The sequence below is a fragment of the Metarhizium album genome (assembly GCF_000804445.1).
Source record: "Metarhizium album ARSEF 1941 chromosome Unknown scaffold_1, whole genome shotgun sequence".
NCBI classification, from domain to species: domain Eukaryota; kingdom Fungi; phylum Ascomycota; class Sordariomycetes; order Hypocreales; family Clavicipitaceae; genus Metarhizium; species Metarhizium album.
In genome coordinates, this window is record NW_024467575.1 from 580,763 (window position 1) to 597,088 (window position 16,326).

Consider the following 16,326-nt stretch of genomic DNA (forward strand, 5'->3'; position numbering starts at 1 on the left):
CTTGCGTACTTGGGCAGATGTCTGGTTTGACACGGACACGGGCACGGGCACGGGCGGGCAGGTTGCGTTTTTATTTTACAAGGTATCATTATTTAGAGATAACGATTATTTCCCAAACTGTGAGGCAATAACTGCCTAGGTACTACTCAAGTGCCCAAGGCATGCAGAACACTCCCAGTCGTCCTTCGACTGTCGTACGTCCGTCTGCTCCAGGCTGGCTCCAGGTGGGCTTTGCCGTCAGCGCGCTTCGGGATGACTCCCGACATCTTCACCTGTTGGTCGTGCTCTGGCTCTGCAGACTTGGCCACGCCAATCTTTCGTCTGTTCTTTCTGATGTGATGGGTGTTGCGTTTGGAGCAAAATTAAGTGTTTGCTAAAAGTGGCACTTGCATTCTGCACGTCTCCCTGGGCCCTCTTGGCTGAGAGCGCGCCGTGGGGAAGCCGGGGCCGAGGGGGGGCCACTTGACAGTGGTCCAACAGACCTCTGCCTGTGTGGAACATCTGCAGACATTACATATATATGTATGTGCATTACTGCATATCGACTCCGTGGCGGCTGTCCGTGTGCCCATCACGGCACCATCGCGGCACCGTCACGCCCTCTTAGCCTCAGTCGGGCAGATAAACAAGACATGAATGAGGTTGACCAGATTGACACCTCGGAGAGATGATCGGTGGCATAATACACTACCCAAGTACCTGGGTAGGGACCTAGGTACTACTACATGTTTACCGTCAGTCAGCAGGATTGACCTCATCCCTCCAAGTAAGTACATATTTACGTAAGTACTATAGTGCTCACCCAAGTACCTTCGAGGCCACCAGCTTAGAAGTTACCCAGGTACGTGCCTCGGTAGGCCCGCACCGACGGTCGATGGCAGAACTGATATACGTACAATGTGCAAGGGGAAAGGAAAGATAGAGTCCCGGCTGTGGTTGCGGTTAAACTCGTCCTCTCGCTTCCTCAATACCAGCTGAGGATAATTACCATCACCATCATGCCGCCCCCCAGGCGCTTCAGCTGCGGCACAAGGCAGTCAGTCCAAGACCACGGCACGACACGACACGGCACGGCACGACACCATAAAATAGATTGCCCAAGTAAAGGTCGTTTCGGAAAGGAAGTGATTGCACCCCATTCACCCATTGCAAGCTACCGAGTACATAAACGACGAGACAGAATAGATAGACCTCTGGAGTTCATGGTCCAAAGTGTGCAGTGCGCCGTTTTGGAGTCCCTCGTTGAAAGTCTCCCCGTGGGAACCGGACCCATTTCGCGTCGCCGAATGAATTGATATGCATGCAGTACCTGCCGGGCAAGGGAGGGAGGAGAAAAAAAATCCCGACACCGGGCCAATGTCAGCGGATGATTGCCTGCCAACGCGTGCCCGCCTGCCTTGGAGGCTAGGATTGAGAAACATTGATTATTGTCCTGCAGATTTTCAGCAGCTGGATCGACAACGGATTCCCTTGTCCGATTTTGTGTCGCCGGCTTCTATTGGCTTTCCGTGCGGTCGTTGGACCTTTTACAAGATGCAACGCCAGAAACCGCACACCACACGCAGCCTTTTGGAACCCTTCCAACCCACCTCCACAATCCTGACCAGGAACACGAAGTGACTACTAGTCCCTTCATAGTACTCCAGCGCTCCAGTCTCTGCGCCAAGTACAACTCCAGGTTGAGAGGCTCACATTGTGTAACACAGGCAGGCTAGCGCGAGCCCGTGAACCAACCTGCTGGGCCCTAACACCAGACAAAACGTGCCCGAGGCCGCGGCCACGGCGATCATGGCGCCAGGCTTTGTCTCTCCGGTTGACGTCGTCATCAACAGTCATCTGGTACAACCGCTGCCCACTCTGGGTTACCTACCAAGGTACCGGGCCTGGCCTGGCCTAGCCTAGGGACTGGGTTGGAACTCCGGGGAAGCGAACCAAGCCAACTTTTGGCTCGTCTAGACGGCCGAATCCCTCTCCTTTCCACTTCTGCTAGCAGCCAAGTCGATCGCCTCGGATTCAGATGTCACATCTTGCTTGGAAACGCCGACTGCTGACTGCAAAATGGATACTTCGCACCTCGAGTGGTTATTGCAGTCGACAGTGACAAAACAGCGGGCAGGAGGACGTGGGACATGGGCCAGCGTCTAGGCTCCCTCCCGCCCACTCCCCACGGTCCCATGTCCAGTCGAATAACTTCGCCGTTATGGGTATTTACTCCGACGACGACATCGACATCAACCTGGAAGACGGAGAGGATGGTTGAATAGAAAACCCTGCGATGCCTACAGCGACCACCCCCTCCTTCTCTGCCTGCACACCCTCACCGTTGACCCCAACTCGCAAGGGTATCCGCAGCCAGTGGTAGTCAGCCTTGCCCCCTCCCTCCCCGCGCCTCTGATGCTCTCCCTTTTCGGTGGAACCCGCCACCAGGACTGTGATTGGAGCGCAATGCTGTGGTAGAATCGAGTGCCCATATTTGTCCTTGGCCGCGAGCTCTCAGACGCAGTCGCACATGTATTGTACAGTGGTCGTTGATCAACATTGTCATTCAAAATTCCATCGACGCTTTTTATTATTATTCATCATGTTCGCCGTCATTGTTTTTCAAGCAAAAAGGCGGGCTGGCTAGACTGTTTTCGGCCATACATGTGGCCCCGTCACCCTGGAAAGAAAGGAGACTGAAAGGTGTCGGGTTGGCTCTCATGGAGGAACGGGCGAGGTGGTCTTGGTCCTCGTTCAACTGGCCCCGGGCATCGCACTTCTCTCCTAGGCGACTGGCACTGCGAAAACCAGAATCCACTTCAGTGGCCCAGCCGTTCGAAATGTCAGCTTCCAAGCTTGTCTCTCGGTGCGAACGCGGCGGATAAAAAACACCCTGGTCGCGGGGCAATCGGCTCCGGCGGAGAGCAGAGACGTACATACAAGATAGATTGTATTGTACGGAGTAAGTTACATGCACCCACTCGCTCACTTAAGTATGATACGGAGTTGGCCAAGTGTCCCGGTTCATACGTTGTTGCACTTTAGACTGTCTTGGGCAAAGCAGCAGTTCGAACCCACGTTTTTTTATCATCGTCGCCAGGTCTAGTTTATCTGCACTACTCCGTACTGGACACCCACAGTGTCAAATGCCGGTTCCTTGTCCATTCCAAGCCTTCTCAAGAGGGTCTGGACTGGACACGACCTGGCTTGGAACCAATGAGGTCGGCTTGACTGGCAAGCATACGGCTACTCGCTGGTGCAACTCGAAGAAAGATATGGACGGTAGGGTAGGTATGCTTGCAGCAGCGTCCATCAGCAGCAACAACTCCCAGTAAATTATTTGGCCAGTCCCCTGGAAAAAGAGTCGCCCACGTGACTTGGGCAGGGCAGGCCGAGCTTGAGACGGAAAGTTAAAAAGGTATCTGGAGAGCGCCGGCGGTGGCGAGCCGCGGACAAGAAGTAAGAGCCTGCAGTGCAGGCTGAGAATTGCCACAATTGCGGCACGGACATCATGGCAAGAGAGCGACCGGCCTGCGGAGCCAGTCGCGCACGTCGCAGCAACACCCAAGCCAGTGTCAGTGCCCAGTCGAAATTCAACCCGGGAGGGAGGAAGAAGAGCAACATTCGATGAGATGAATTGGGGTGGGGAGAGAGAGAGTGCTTGGAGCACCTAAGCACCATGTACACCCCCTCCGCCACAATGCTGTCGGGCTTAGGGCCTCTGCTGAAGCCGGCCGGGGGACTGCAAATGTCACAGGACCACCAGGCATGTGCGGACGACCCTTTTGACCTCCCAGAAGCCGGCGGTAAGTGGTAAGTGTGGTAATTCTCCTTTCGTGCTCCGTACTCGAGCAAGTACTCAAGTATCTACCACGCATACGCGTTTGCCCAGGTACTTGAGTAGATACAGGGGTGCAGGGCCTGGGCATCCTGGTTCGTTCTGGCTCCGTGGGCAGGGAACCACAGAGGGCCACATGGAGCCACAGAGCCACAGGGGGCAGGAAACTAATCAATGGTATTTCTCCCAGGAATCAGCGCTCAGCAAGAGCGGACACTGAGGGCCGCTGGTGCTGCTGGGCCCGCTGGCCCCACCATCCTCTCTGGGCGCCCACCCCGGTGGCTCACTGCAGCCACCCCTGCAGCGAGTGTCTGTGAGCGCGCTGACACCAGGTGCTACCTTGAGCATGCAGTCCACAGTGCTGCAGCGTCCGGCCGGTTGGCTTCAGGGCCTCGGGGCCTCATGGACTCCAGGACTTCAGGGCTCCAGCACGCAGCAGGACCTCATGGGCCTCACAGAGCTCACGGGGCTTCGTTCTTCCACTGCCAGTGCATCCGGTGCTCCGGTGCGCCGGTGTGGTGTCTCCGGTCGCAGGTTTCTAGAAGTCGGTAAACTCCATCTCACCTGCTGCTCGATCACATCATCATCGGCGTCTCCGTCCTGAATAGTCACCAGTCCGCCAGTCGCGGTCATGAGGATCCAGGTCTTGCTATGTTTGAGTTTTTTTGCTTTGAAAATTTTTTGTTCCTCGGGCAAGTTTGGGGGGGTTGTTTGTTTTTCCCCCCTCTCCCTTGTTTCCTTTTTGTATTCTTTCCCGTTACGCCGCCTCCCTACCTCTTCCTTGCTTTTTCTGCTCTTTGCCCTCTGGCTGATGTTATTGCCAAGGCACCGAGCGGCTCGTTGGCTTTGAGAGGGCCTCGACATTCACAACCGACTTGATGCCAAGCAGGGCTGAATATGTCAAGCTTATTGTCTAAAGTACTGTAGACCTGGCCCACGAACAGCGGCGCAATATTTTGGCTGCCGCTACCGCTGCGGAGAAGCTCGTCCACCATGAGTATCATCGCTCAGCCCAAACGCAGCCGTAGAAGCAGCAGCAACAACAACCAATATCGACGTCAACATCAACATGATTATTGCCGTCATCATGGTCATGTGATCTACGTTCTGATTCGCCACCACCACTGTCACCATCACCACCCATCCTGAACAGGCCGAGGCACTCAATATCATGCGGCGTTTCTGATCGATCACTGTATTGCAGAGCGATACCTGACCACGTCCCACTGCGAGTCCGTAGTATTGCTATAATTAATTACTTCCAGCTAGTACTCCGTAGCCATCTGCTGGATCGAGCCAGCCGCTCTTGTCGTAGCCCGCCAGCCAGCCTGCCAACCCGCCAACCCGCCAACCCGTGTGCCTCGTCCAGCTCTCCGGATCGCCATAAAGTGCCATTTGCTTTTTTTTTTTTCCCTTTCTTTCGCGCTACGGCGGAAATAACCCGACTCTTCGCCTCACACCCCCTCCCCTGTCCACACACATAATACCGCGGCCTCCATCTCGAACGGAGCACGACGTATGTATCTGCATTGTGCGTACGGCGTGATGTTAGCACTGGTGGGCAAATCCCATGAGAGACGAAAGTCCACTCCCAAATCACTGGCTTCCATCCGTTGTTCTGATTGTGTGGTTCCCCCACGTCAGTCCCCGATATTCATGTTCAATTCATGCCTGGTAGCTCAGCCTTTCACAGCCTGCATCCGTCGTCGGGTCCGTAATCTTGCCTCTGCCCAGTCGACCGCCCAATTTTTCCTCTCCTTTTTCTCTGTCCATTACGCATTGGCTCTCGCCCTCACGGTCATCCGATTTCGCAGTTGACAAATTTTCTTGGGACACGGAGTTGTGACGCCAGAATCGGCCTCTGTCCATGCTGTCCGCCCGAGGCTACAAGAGAGCGTTCTCGTGCTTGCGCGTCGTGACCGGTTGAAGCCGCAGAGGTGCTTCCTTTGGCAGACGATTTGCACGTCCGTCTGCTGGCCCTCGAGAACCGCGACTGATTATCTGAAAGGCGGCCCACCGTCGTGTCTTGTCTTGTTTCGTCTTGTCCCAAGCAGCCCTCTGGTGCACAAGTGCCGAGGGTCGCGCCCAATTGCTCCGCCTTTCTTTCTTCATTACTCAAGATCCACGTTGTTCTTTTTTTTTTTTTTTTTTTCCGTATCAAATTTCTTCGGGGCCCGCATCGCGCTGCTGCACAACAACGACAACAATAACAACGACGACGACGACGATCACGACGATCACGACGACGACGACGAAGGCGACGACAACGGCAACGGCAACGGCAACGGCAACGGCAACGACGACATTTTATCGCTGCCTCGCTATTGCGTTGTCACGCTTTCTCGTCTGGAGCACGAAACCTGCAAGCTTGCAGCAGCTTTCAGCAGACGCACGGGAAGGAGCACTGCTACCTCCCGCTTCACGCCTTCTGGCTCACGCCTCACGCCTCACGCTTCAAGCCTCAATCAAGCCTCAAGTCCCAAGCCCCAAGCCCCAAGCCCCAACCAAGCCCCAAGCCCCAAGCCCCAACCAAGCCTGAAGCCTGGCAGCCGGAGCTTTGCCCTGCGATCTGTGATTAATTGACTTGAGTTGCGCATCTCAGCGTATTCTGCGCATTTTCTCCGCTAGACCTCGGCCTGCCTTCCACCCCGACTGACTGACTGACTCTGCTCTGGTCAGAGTTCATCACCAAAGACAATCTTCTGCGCTCACACCCCCCCTCCAGTCCCAGCAGGTCCCAGCAGGTCCCAGCAGGTCCCAGCAGGTCCCATCTCGAGTCAGGCGCTAGGCTCAGTTGGAATTGGGCGCCTCGGCAGAGTCCACAATCGATACTGCACTATATTAGTGTCGCGCTCCGCAATCTGGTTCAAAGCTCTTAGCCCCTCGACTTTTATCCTCTGATCGTGGACGAGTGAGTGCAAACCATCCATCCTTGGAGCCCCCGTCCCCAGCGACAGAGATTCGACTCGGACTGCGGAGTGCTACTCGGTCTTGTTCCTGGTGTCATCACTACAACCTCTGGGAAATAGACTATTAAATCTCCAATCTGGCCGCTGGCACGGGAGCCATCCCCAAGTCAAGTACCAGTACATGCAACAATCGACGGACTCGCACTACTACAATTACAGCCCATTAGCCGCCTGCCACCAGGAACCGTCATCAAACCCATAAACCCACCACGCGCGCCTTATACGTACGCCTTATATCCATCCGCCTTAACAGGGATCACTTTTATCCTCAGCTCCTCCCCTCCTTCGACCTGCAACTCGCAACTCGCAACTCGCAACTCTCAACTCTCAACTCGCAACTCTTGGTCTCGTCTTCGTTGCTGGGCTGCCAACCTCTCCCAGACTCGAGACGCCCGCCGACTGGACGCTCGGAAACCAAAGGCCATATCGATTCGTCCGTCCATCTCCTCGCCGAATCGCCACCAGGGTGCTACTTTGCTCTCCCTCCCATCTCTCGTTTCTCTCCCTCGCGCGCGACATAGACCAACACCGAACCAGGCCGGTGCCTGCCGACCTGCACGTCTTTCGAGCTTCTCTGCGGCGACCCTCTGAACTTGGCTGACTGGGCGACTCTGCGCAACCCTGGACCATTCGCAACCCTATGGACCGATCTGTTCACGACTACTCGCAGACAGGTTTGCCCTCGCCCTATCCAAGCAGCTTCAGCGACAATCATTCTGAAGGCTCGACTGTAGATCACGCGTCAGACGCGCAGTATCCCGTCAAGCAAGAAGTTAGCTACCCGAGCTCGGCGACTCCCACCTCTGAGTACGGCGTGTATCCTCAGTCCTCGCGATCAGGAACCTTCCAGGAGCACATCCAGCGTTCATACCATCCTGCGAGCAGCACTGGCAGCGGAGGTATGGCGCAGCAACAGAACAGTCCGTCATTCACCCAGCAGGATGGGCGAAACCATCAAGCCCATGCCGTTCATTCTGACACCGATGTGCCTATAGACCCGTCCATCGCGGCACCCAGCCCTACTTACCCTTACGGCCAGCACTCGCCGTACGCGGCAAATCCAGACATGGCGCACAACTACTCGCACACAAACAGCGGCATGTATACCCAGCCTCGTCCCGACTGGACAGGTTATTCTCAGCACAGCAGTCAAATCGCGCCTGGGCATCAGATGTACTCGCAATCTCAGGCCTCACAACAGGCTCAACAAAGGCCGAATCAGGTAAGTTTTGGAACGGAACAATTTTGCTTGGTTTTTTTTTTCCGCGACGTAATACCTAGTTTGGCGGGAAAAGTTCGTGTGGCTGGGATCGAGTCGTCACCGAGTATAGAGTTGAACTCTATTTTTGACCCCTCGCCCACAATACGACCGAAGCAAAAGAATCAGCGCCCCCCCTCCCCCCGCCTTTTTTCGGACAGAACCAGCAGACAACGTAATCTATGTCAGAAATGGCTAACACGACTGGGTTTTGAGGTGTACTCGTTCGTGCCAATTCCTGGAGCCCAGCAGCACAAGCGCCCCCGGCGACGATATGAAGAAATCGAGCGCATGTACAAGTGCGGATGGAACGGTTGCGAGAAGGCTTACGGCACGCTGAACCACTTGAACGCCCATGTCACCATGCAATCGCATGGACAGAAACGAACCCCTGAAGGTACTTTTTGCGTCAAAAACCCCCGTCTCTTCTTCGCCTCTGGCGGCTGAAGGGCGACTTGATTTGGCTTGACGTCTTGTCGACTGGCTCGCTGACATCTATTGCTCAGAATTCAAGGAGATACGTAAGGAATGGAAACAGCGCAAGAAGGAGGAAGAAGCACAGCGCAAGGCTGAGGAAGAGCGACAGCGCGCCGCCGTTGCCGCCGCGCAAGCTCACAACGGTGGACCTGATCAAGGCCCTGATGTTCCTCCGACGTCGACTTATCCAGGCTCTCGACCTGTCCAGCTGCCTCCCATTGGATACCAACCAAACCAATATCCCGCTCCTCCGTCAGGGGCAGTCGCGCAACAGCAGATTGCAGACTACGGTACCAGTCATATGTACCAAAACTACCAGCCTCATTCGCCATACGGCCAGCCAACTCAGGGCCTGTACGGCCAGTGTAAGTCCAAAGCATTGATGTGAGAGTCGAGTTGGAAAGGACACTGACGCGAGCTGGCAGCAAATGGTGGCCCACCTGCGAGCCACTAAGTCGTCTCGGATCGTAGAGAGCCGAGGTGCGTGGCAGTCTGATGGGGAAAAGGGTCTGCATTCATGGAGTACCAACAGAACGGGATTACTTACGACTTGTACACTATCTGGGCCCACTGTACGAATCCACATCTTTCTCCTAACTCGTAATTACCATTTTTGGTGGGATTTTTTTTTTCCCTTGGCCTAGTGGCTCTCCGTCGGGGGTCCATTAGTTTCAAGAAATGGCGGTGGAGCGGCTCTCGGCGTTCAGATTTTCGAAGAAAAGGGCGGACGGGTCGGATATACCCTCAACAGGACTCTCGACTGTTGTACGTTTTGTATCGGGGTGAAGTGCTCTCGCGGTTTGTCTTTGGACACGCACACACATTTAGCCTTGCAGAGGCTTTTCCGCCTTCCACATTGGTTGGAGTTTGTCTCTTGTCGAACTTTTACCCCCGTTTTTTTCTTACTTGGTTCTTCCCCTCTTGTGATTTTGTGTCGTTTTGCTCTTGAGTCACTTGCTCGTTTCCCATTATCTTCTTCTGTCACGACCTTTTGCCGTTCATCGCGATTGCAACTTGTTTTTTTGATTTTCACCATTATTCCCCTGGGAAACGGTTGGGCGAGCGGGCGGGCTGGCGGAGAAAGGTTGAAGCTAACGCTTTGCATTTGTTTCACGGTGCATGGGAGGTAGAGGGCATTGTTTTACGAAACTACGGTGGTCGATTTGATTACCAGGCGCATCAGGAACTGTCAGGATATGAAAAGATGGCGTGATGAAGCGAACATCCCCCTTTTTAGTGAAGGGGGGGGATACCTTCTGTGCCGCAAGGCAATCATGGGAGGAGAGTCTTTATAAGAAGATGAAGTAATGCGTGCCGACAAGACTCTACCGCAGAGGACCAACGACGACGGTGCAAAATACACGGTTTCTAGACCGTTGGTTACGTCGACCTTGATGAAGTGGCGGGATGAAGAAGGGAAGGGGAAGCGAAGCGAAGAGAAGAGAAGAGAAGAGGGGACAAAAAAACCAAAAAAAAATCAACAACAAAAGCAACAACAAAAAAAACCCCCATAGCGACAGCCTGTTACCCGTGTATTTGCTACAATTATGGCAATACGACAAGGACAAGAATCACGTAGGGTGGAAGACGCACCAAGATACATGATGGTGGTGCGGAATGGAGCACAAGGCAAGACGAGATGGACATGTTCATAGTTGCAAAATATTGTTTCCTGTTCCCATCCAAGTGAGCGTACAAATATACGTTTTGCAGAAGCGTCAGGACGAGACTAGACGGCGGCTTTGACACTGGGTGACTGTGAAGCAGCGTTGATTCGCCTGGACCCACGACCCGACGCCATCAGGTGGGTGTGAGTGAGGTCAGCCGGTCCCGGGGCAGCGGTTGCGGTGTCGCGACCAAGGAACAAGGAAGGGGACATTGAAGGGGGCTCGGCCCACCGGTCGGGCCGCCCGGGCAGGCAGACGTGATGCAGACGACTAGAAAGTAAGTGCCTGGATGTACGCCGCGTCAACGGGGGAGGTGAGGCGTGCGGTGCGTGCAAGGCGAGCGAGGTTGAGCCACGAGGCGGACGGACGGACGGATGGATGGGAGGCGCCCCTGAGCACCCTGGGAGCGTTGCCTTTTTTGATTTTTCTCTTCTTCTTTCTTTTTTTTTTGTCCCTTGGTCCGCCCTCTTTCCGTCGGGCCTGTGGTCTGCAAGACGGACAGATGAGGGCCGGGTGGGTGGTTACACGCGAGAAGTCGATACGGAGGAGCGCCAGGTGGGTGGGACGACGGTGGTGGTGGTGGTGGCACGGGGTCTGAAAAGCGTTGATGCTCGGGCTGGGATGGACGACGCCGGGGACCGTGGCGTCGATGCAGACGAGTTGGCGACGACGACGGCGATGACGACGCACGTGTTGTTAACATTGTGCCGAGTACGTGGGTGAGCCTGTTGGTACGGAGTATATGCCACATACGCATCCCAGAACCACACGTCACATGTGACGGACGGGGCAGTGAGTGCAAAGAGACAAAGACAAAGTTTAAAAAGCGCTGCTGCCGTGACACGTGTCGTCCGGGCCGGGGCCGCAAAGTTGGAAGACGGCGCGGGACAGGACAGCACAAGACGTCTGGGAGTGCCGTCCATCTGCCAACAAGCTACGATCCACGGAGCACTCGGCAATAAAGGAACCGACTAGTCCGTACGTTACGTGGGTGCTCAAGCAGCAAGTGGCACTCGATGAGCAAGCTGGGTGCGAGGCCCAGCCCATGGCCACGGAACCAGGCGGGCAGGTAGCCAATGGGTGACGGGCAGGGATGACGTGACGGGCCGGGTCTGCGACATTGGACAGTCGACAGGTCCGGATTTGGAAGCAAGGCGGGAACCGGCACGAGGTTGTGTAACGAGGCCATACGCAAAACGAGGCCGTGCAGATGCTGGGCCCGATCGGGTTCCTGATGCCAAGCAAAGGGGGAAGAGGGGGGGTGGTGTGGTGACGCCCGACGCTTCGACGCACAAGACACGAGACACAAGACACAGGACCTTGTTCGAGGGGTGAGACGAGATGAATGCACACGAGGAGCGAGGGTGGTCGGTCCGGTGGTTTGTCGTCATGGTCGTCGGCGGCCTTGAGCGCAACCAACCGGATGCCGACGCGAGCTAGTGCTGGCTGGCCTTTCGGTCCTCTGGCAACTTGTCGGGCAGAAGTTCTGCTGGAAGGGGAAAAAAAAAAGAGAGAGAGAGAGAGAGAGAGACGTGGCCAGCCCAAGCAGGGCAAGGCGACACACGACTACGGCATGGCATGGCTGCTTCTAAAGGCGCTCGGTTGCCTCTAGGCTTGCAGCACGCGGCATTAAAAAAAGGGAATTGCTACACGGGCATGACACTTTGGCTACACGGGCATGACTCTTACACGGGCATGACTTTTACCACTTCTGATTGGTCGCATACTTTCTTGGCCCCACAGATACTTCCTCGGAAAGGCGGTGTAGCCAACTTCACTAACAAGCTCCTACATCACCATGAATTGCAGTCACTTATCGTTGTGGGCGCGATTGGTCTTCTGCTATCTTGCAAGCCTGCATTTCGGATTAAACTACCGTCCTTGTACTGTTAGCCAGTAACTGTCAAATACTGGCAAAAGACGTGATGTGGTCTACTTAATTTATTGCCTCACAACGATACAATCTGGATCTTCGTCATCACTCTTAGCCAGTTCCCATTGACTCCTTGTCCTGCGAATGTTTCGTTGCGTCCTCCGTCCACTGTACCGCACGCCTGTCGTATTCCCAGCATTTAGGACTTTAGAAGGTCTACCTGGCCCTTGCTGGGCTGAGATGCCAATTTGGCCACCAGTTTGTGTGATGGTTTCTCGAGTAGCTTTATGCACTCTCCTAGCAAGAGTTGGCTTATTGAGACTTCCTGGCGGTCGACCTCGTCGCCCACTTGGTTGATTATCAGATCGGCTACTTGATGTAATAGCTAGGCTTTCTGGGATAACCTGCGCTGTATTCTTTGGCCTTCCACGTAGTGCAGTGGCAACTTTCGGGTCAAGAATTCGTCGGTATGGATCTTGAGATGCCGATTCCCGTAGTCGCCAGCGTGGGTGGACCTCCCATTTAGTGAAACGTGTGTCAGAATCTAGCTTTGCGTAGACTTTATGATAGCATGGGATTCCCAGCTCAATAGAGACCGTACAGTCGTCGTCGCAAAGTCCAATAGAGTCGGGGAAGGGATTCTTCCCCGTCGGCAGAAATTTGCGAGCAATACAGTATTGCTTGTTGATTAACCCAAGTCCTTTCGATGACATGGTTGTTCGTAGTTCACCAAGATAGTTTCCCATCGAACCTAGGTATTGTGGAGCAGTCAGGACATCATCCTGTCCACAGGCATCCTTAAAGGCACGTTCTTGGTCATGTATCATATCCTGCATTGCCTCGACGAGTCGGTAGAGGTGGCTCATGCCATTTAATAGATAGCTTTTGATATTATTGTTGCTTGCTTCTGTGCCGGACGTAACTCGGATTCCGAAGTTACGATAACGACGGATAAAGCAACGTGCCCATTGAGCACTAACAGGCATATAAGTCGAGTAGAGGTATTGTAAGATCGCTCGTTGGTCGTCGAACTCTTTACAAAGATCTCTCCATGCCTGCTCAAACGCTTCCTCAGTCTCGGCATAGAGAACCTTTTTCCACATTAAAACAACGCCTTGGTAAGTATGAGGAATCTTATCACTACTCGACCGATCTTCGATCAGATGCTTATCTGTAGTGCTCAACCCGCCATCCGCCTGTGAGGGAATGTCTTCACTGTCACTAGCGCTAGGGCTAGTAGTACTGTCCTCACGTTGGCCCGTCCACCTAGTCTTCGATTTAAGCAAAACGTTTGAAAGGATATGATGAATACAAAGCTGTTGCTGTGCATTTGGAAACTGATCATTAACGGCAGCTTTCATAGCCTTGTCGAAGTCTGTGATGATGACATCTGGTTCCCTGAGTGAGTGTTTTGTAATGAGCTTGCGAACACTCTCTGCAAGGAATTGGAACCCCTCCCTCCTCTCGTTATCTATTAAGCCAAATGCAGCATTGAACACAGTTCCAAGACAGGTTTGGCCAGTAGCCTGGAATAAAGGAAGCTTGAAGCGATTAGTGTTATATGTGTTATCAAAGCTAATAACCTCGGGGAAGCGCTTCCACATCTGTAGACAGTACGGAAAGGTCCAGACAAGACCAAGCAGTCTATCTGGATCATCATCGGCCCATTTCGCGATGTATGGGATCTTCTTCTCATCAAAGAGTTTGATCAATGCCGCAGTAGGTGTATAGCCATTTAGCTTCTCTCGGTTAATGAACGAACGGGCATTATAGATATCCTTCCGCAGGAGTGTTGTATCGGGGAATTGCTCCTCAACCATAGCAGCTACATCACTGGCTCGAATACCCGCGCGACGGCTTGCTGACTCGATGGTTGCTTTAACTGGTGTAGTAAGGCGGCGGTGGGAAACATGCGCAGATGGCGTAATACTCCGTTCATGGTTATGCTGGTGATGTTTCGGGTCTCTATGTTGTCGAAGAAGCCACTTGCCTTCCTCTAGGGCTTCAGCAATTATCATCCATTTGCAATCACACTTCCGAGACCTTCGGGTTCGAAGACCAGAACCCCCCGAGGCCCGAGATTGTCCAAACCGGTCGCATTGAATGGAGTACCTAATCAACCGTCCCTTATAGGAATATTTATTCCGCCGAATAATACCAAATCCGTTCTCCTTTGCAAATGCGTTGGTTGTTTTAAAAAGAACTTCGGCCGAGGGCGCTGGGTCGCCAGGGATTATTGGGTTCGGAATTGGCTCCGGGGCGGGAGATAGAGACTGTCGCATAGGCGAGGAACTAATATTTTCGGGCGTCGGTGATATTCGAGGAGGTTGTGTGGGTGACCTACGAGGTGGAGAGTACGGTGGAGGAGAGTCATATGCTTCGAAACTTAATGGTGACCATCCCCATCTCTCTCGCCAAGCTTGTACACGTTCGTATGATCGAGCAAGGTCTACAGTTAGCCTTCGACCCTCGGATCGAGCTGCCGACGCTGTTGGGCTTTTTTCCTTTCTTTTTTCGCCTTCTCGGCGCCAGGGGTAGACACGTACTACCGGAACTAGAAGCAGAACTAGAGCTGGAAATGGAAACGGAAACAGAATTACTCGGTAGGGCCAGAACCGGAGCCGGGTCTAGCAAGGAGCCTGGGACGCGGGAACGCGGAACGGGCGGCGGCATGGAGGCTAAATAGGCGCCGGCGCCGGCTTGCGGATGGGTTTTGGCGAAACGGCGGCGGCGGCGGCGGCGGCGGCGGCGGCATCTAAATTGGCGACATGGGATGGCATGGGAAATGCGACGAGCGAGGCTTATGCGAGGCGCGGCTGCGTCGGTGTCGGTGTCGGCGTCGGTGTCGGCGGAGTGGCTGTGGACAATGGACAGTTGGCAGCAACAAGTACGGAGTACGGAGTAGATGGGTACCTTGAGTACTGAAGTAGGCTAAGTAAGTAACGTTACTTGGTAGTTGCTTGCCTGAGCACCCGAACCGCCCAAGTACTTCTCAAGTCAGGTAAGTACGCAGGACCTGCCCATTGTTCCAGGCTCCAGGCTGTCCGTCCCCCGTCCTCCCCCGCGCGTGGGTCCGCGGCCCCGGGGCTGGCTAGTGCCTGCCCTGCCCAGGCATCTGCCCAGGTACGTACCCCGCGCCGCGGGCCCCGGCCGGGCCCAGGCCAGCAGTTAATCAATCTGCAATATCTGCCAGTTCCCCAGCGTGCCCAGCGCCGAGCCCCAAGACATTCATTTATCCATTTCTTGCTTCCCAGTGACATCACCTGTCAAAAAGAATCTTGGCCCCCAAGTCCGGTCCCTTGCAGTCGTCCTTGATCCGCTTGCATTTGCGTGCAGCCCATCAGCAACATCATGACCATCATTTTCAGATGCTTATACGCGTCACTGACACCTGTCATCATGCCTCGCACTCTCTCCGTTGTCCAAAGTGGTTGCTGCGCTCGGGGCTGCGGCTTTTGCGTGGCCCAACCTGACGACACAATTCATCACCACTTTCCGTGGTCAACAAACAGCAATTTAACAAAACCATCCTCGTCGCACACCCCCCCTCTTCTTTCTCTCGGTCACTGTTTGTATCTCAAGTACCCTTGGCTTCTCCGTCATTGCCCTTCACCTTGCAAGGTTTAGCACCGCGCCAATTTCGGCGTCTAGTCACAGTCCCCATCTTCCCAAGTGCGACTGCGCCTCGTCGCCAAAGTCCACTTGGTGAATGGCCAGAGAAATCCGTCACGATGGGTGGGACCCGGTAGGCAGCAATTCTCATGTCGCAATGCAAGGCGCTGCAGTCGGCCCGTGGTCCATCTTGCCGGCGCCGTACGAGTGACGTGACCGCCTCGGGCCGCGTGGCTAGGTCGTGACTTGTTGTATGTTGTCGTTGCGTGAGTGATTACATAACGTCACGGGCCGAATTTTGGCGAGTGCCACGGCCAACCCAACACGTCCCAGACCCTTCCATGATGCAGTTTCCCCATGAGGCCTTGGCGCGCTAGAATTGGACTGGCGGTCTCGTCTGATTGCGTCGTCTGATTGCATTGTTCGATCCCGTTCAAGGCGCTTTCGAGCTCGCAACATGTACACACATACGACGAGTAGTTGGAATAAAGTTGGTCTGTGCTTATCTAAGCGCACTTACTGGCACGTCCCATCTTGCTTGCTCTCCTGGCGCGCTTTCCCATTGGTCGTCTGGAACCGCTTCTCAGACAGTTACTTGGACGTCGGGGGAAAAAAAAAAAGAAAGGGCCCAGTGGCACATTACGCCCCAAATC

At 54.4% G+C, this 16,326-nt stretch overlaps 2 protein-coding genes across 2 annotated transcripts; one reads left to right on the forward strand and one right to left on the reverse strand.

Annotated features, from left to right (window-relative positions):
- Positions 1-7,426: 7,426 nt before the first annotated feature.
- Positions 7,427-8,975, forward strand: MAM_00171 (Zinc finger, C2H2-type/integrase, DNA-binding protein; the record flags this gene model as incomplete). The annotated part of the gene is made up of 4 exons (XM_040818971.1): positions 7,427-8,008; positions 8,261-8,441; positions 8,551-8,886; positions 8,947-8,975. 4 exons carry the CDS (start codon positions 7,427-7,429, stop codon positions 8,973-8,975), a joined length of 1,128 nt encoding a protein of 375 aa, XP_040682235.1.
- A 3,285-nt stretch (positions 8,976-12,260) lies between these two features.
- On the reverse strand, positions 12,261-13,881 carry MAM_00172 (uncharacterized protein; the record flags this gene model as incomplete). The annotated part of the gene is made up of 2 exons (XM_040818972.1): positions 12,261-12,430; positions 12,663-13,881. The coding sequence occupies 2 exons, from the start codon at positions 13,879-13,881 to the stop codon at positions 12,261-12,263; spliced, it is 1,389 nt and encodes a 462-aa protein (XP_040682236.1).
- Positions 13,882-16,326: the final 2,445 nt, after the last annotated feature.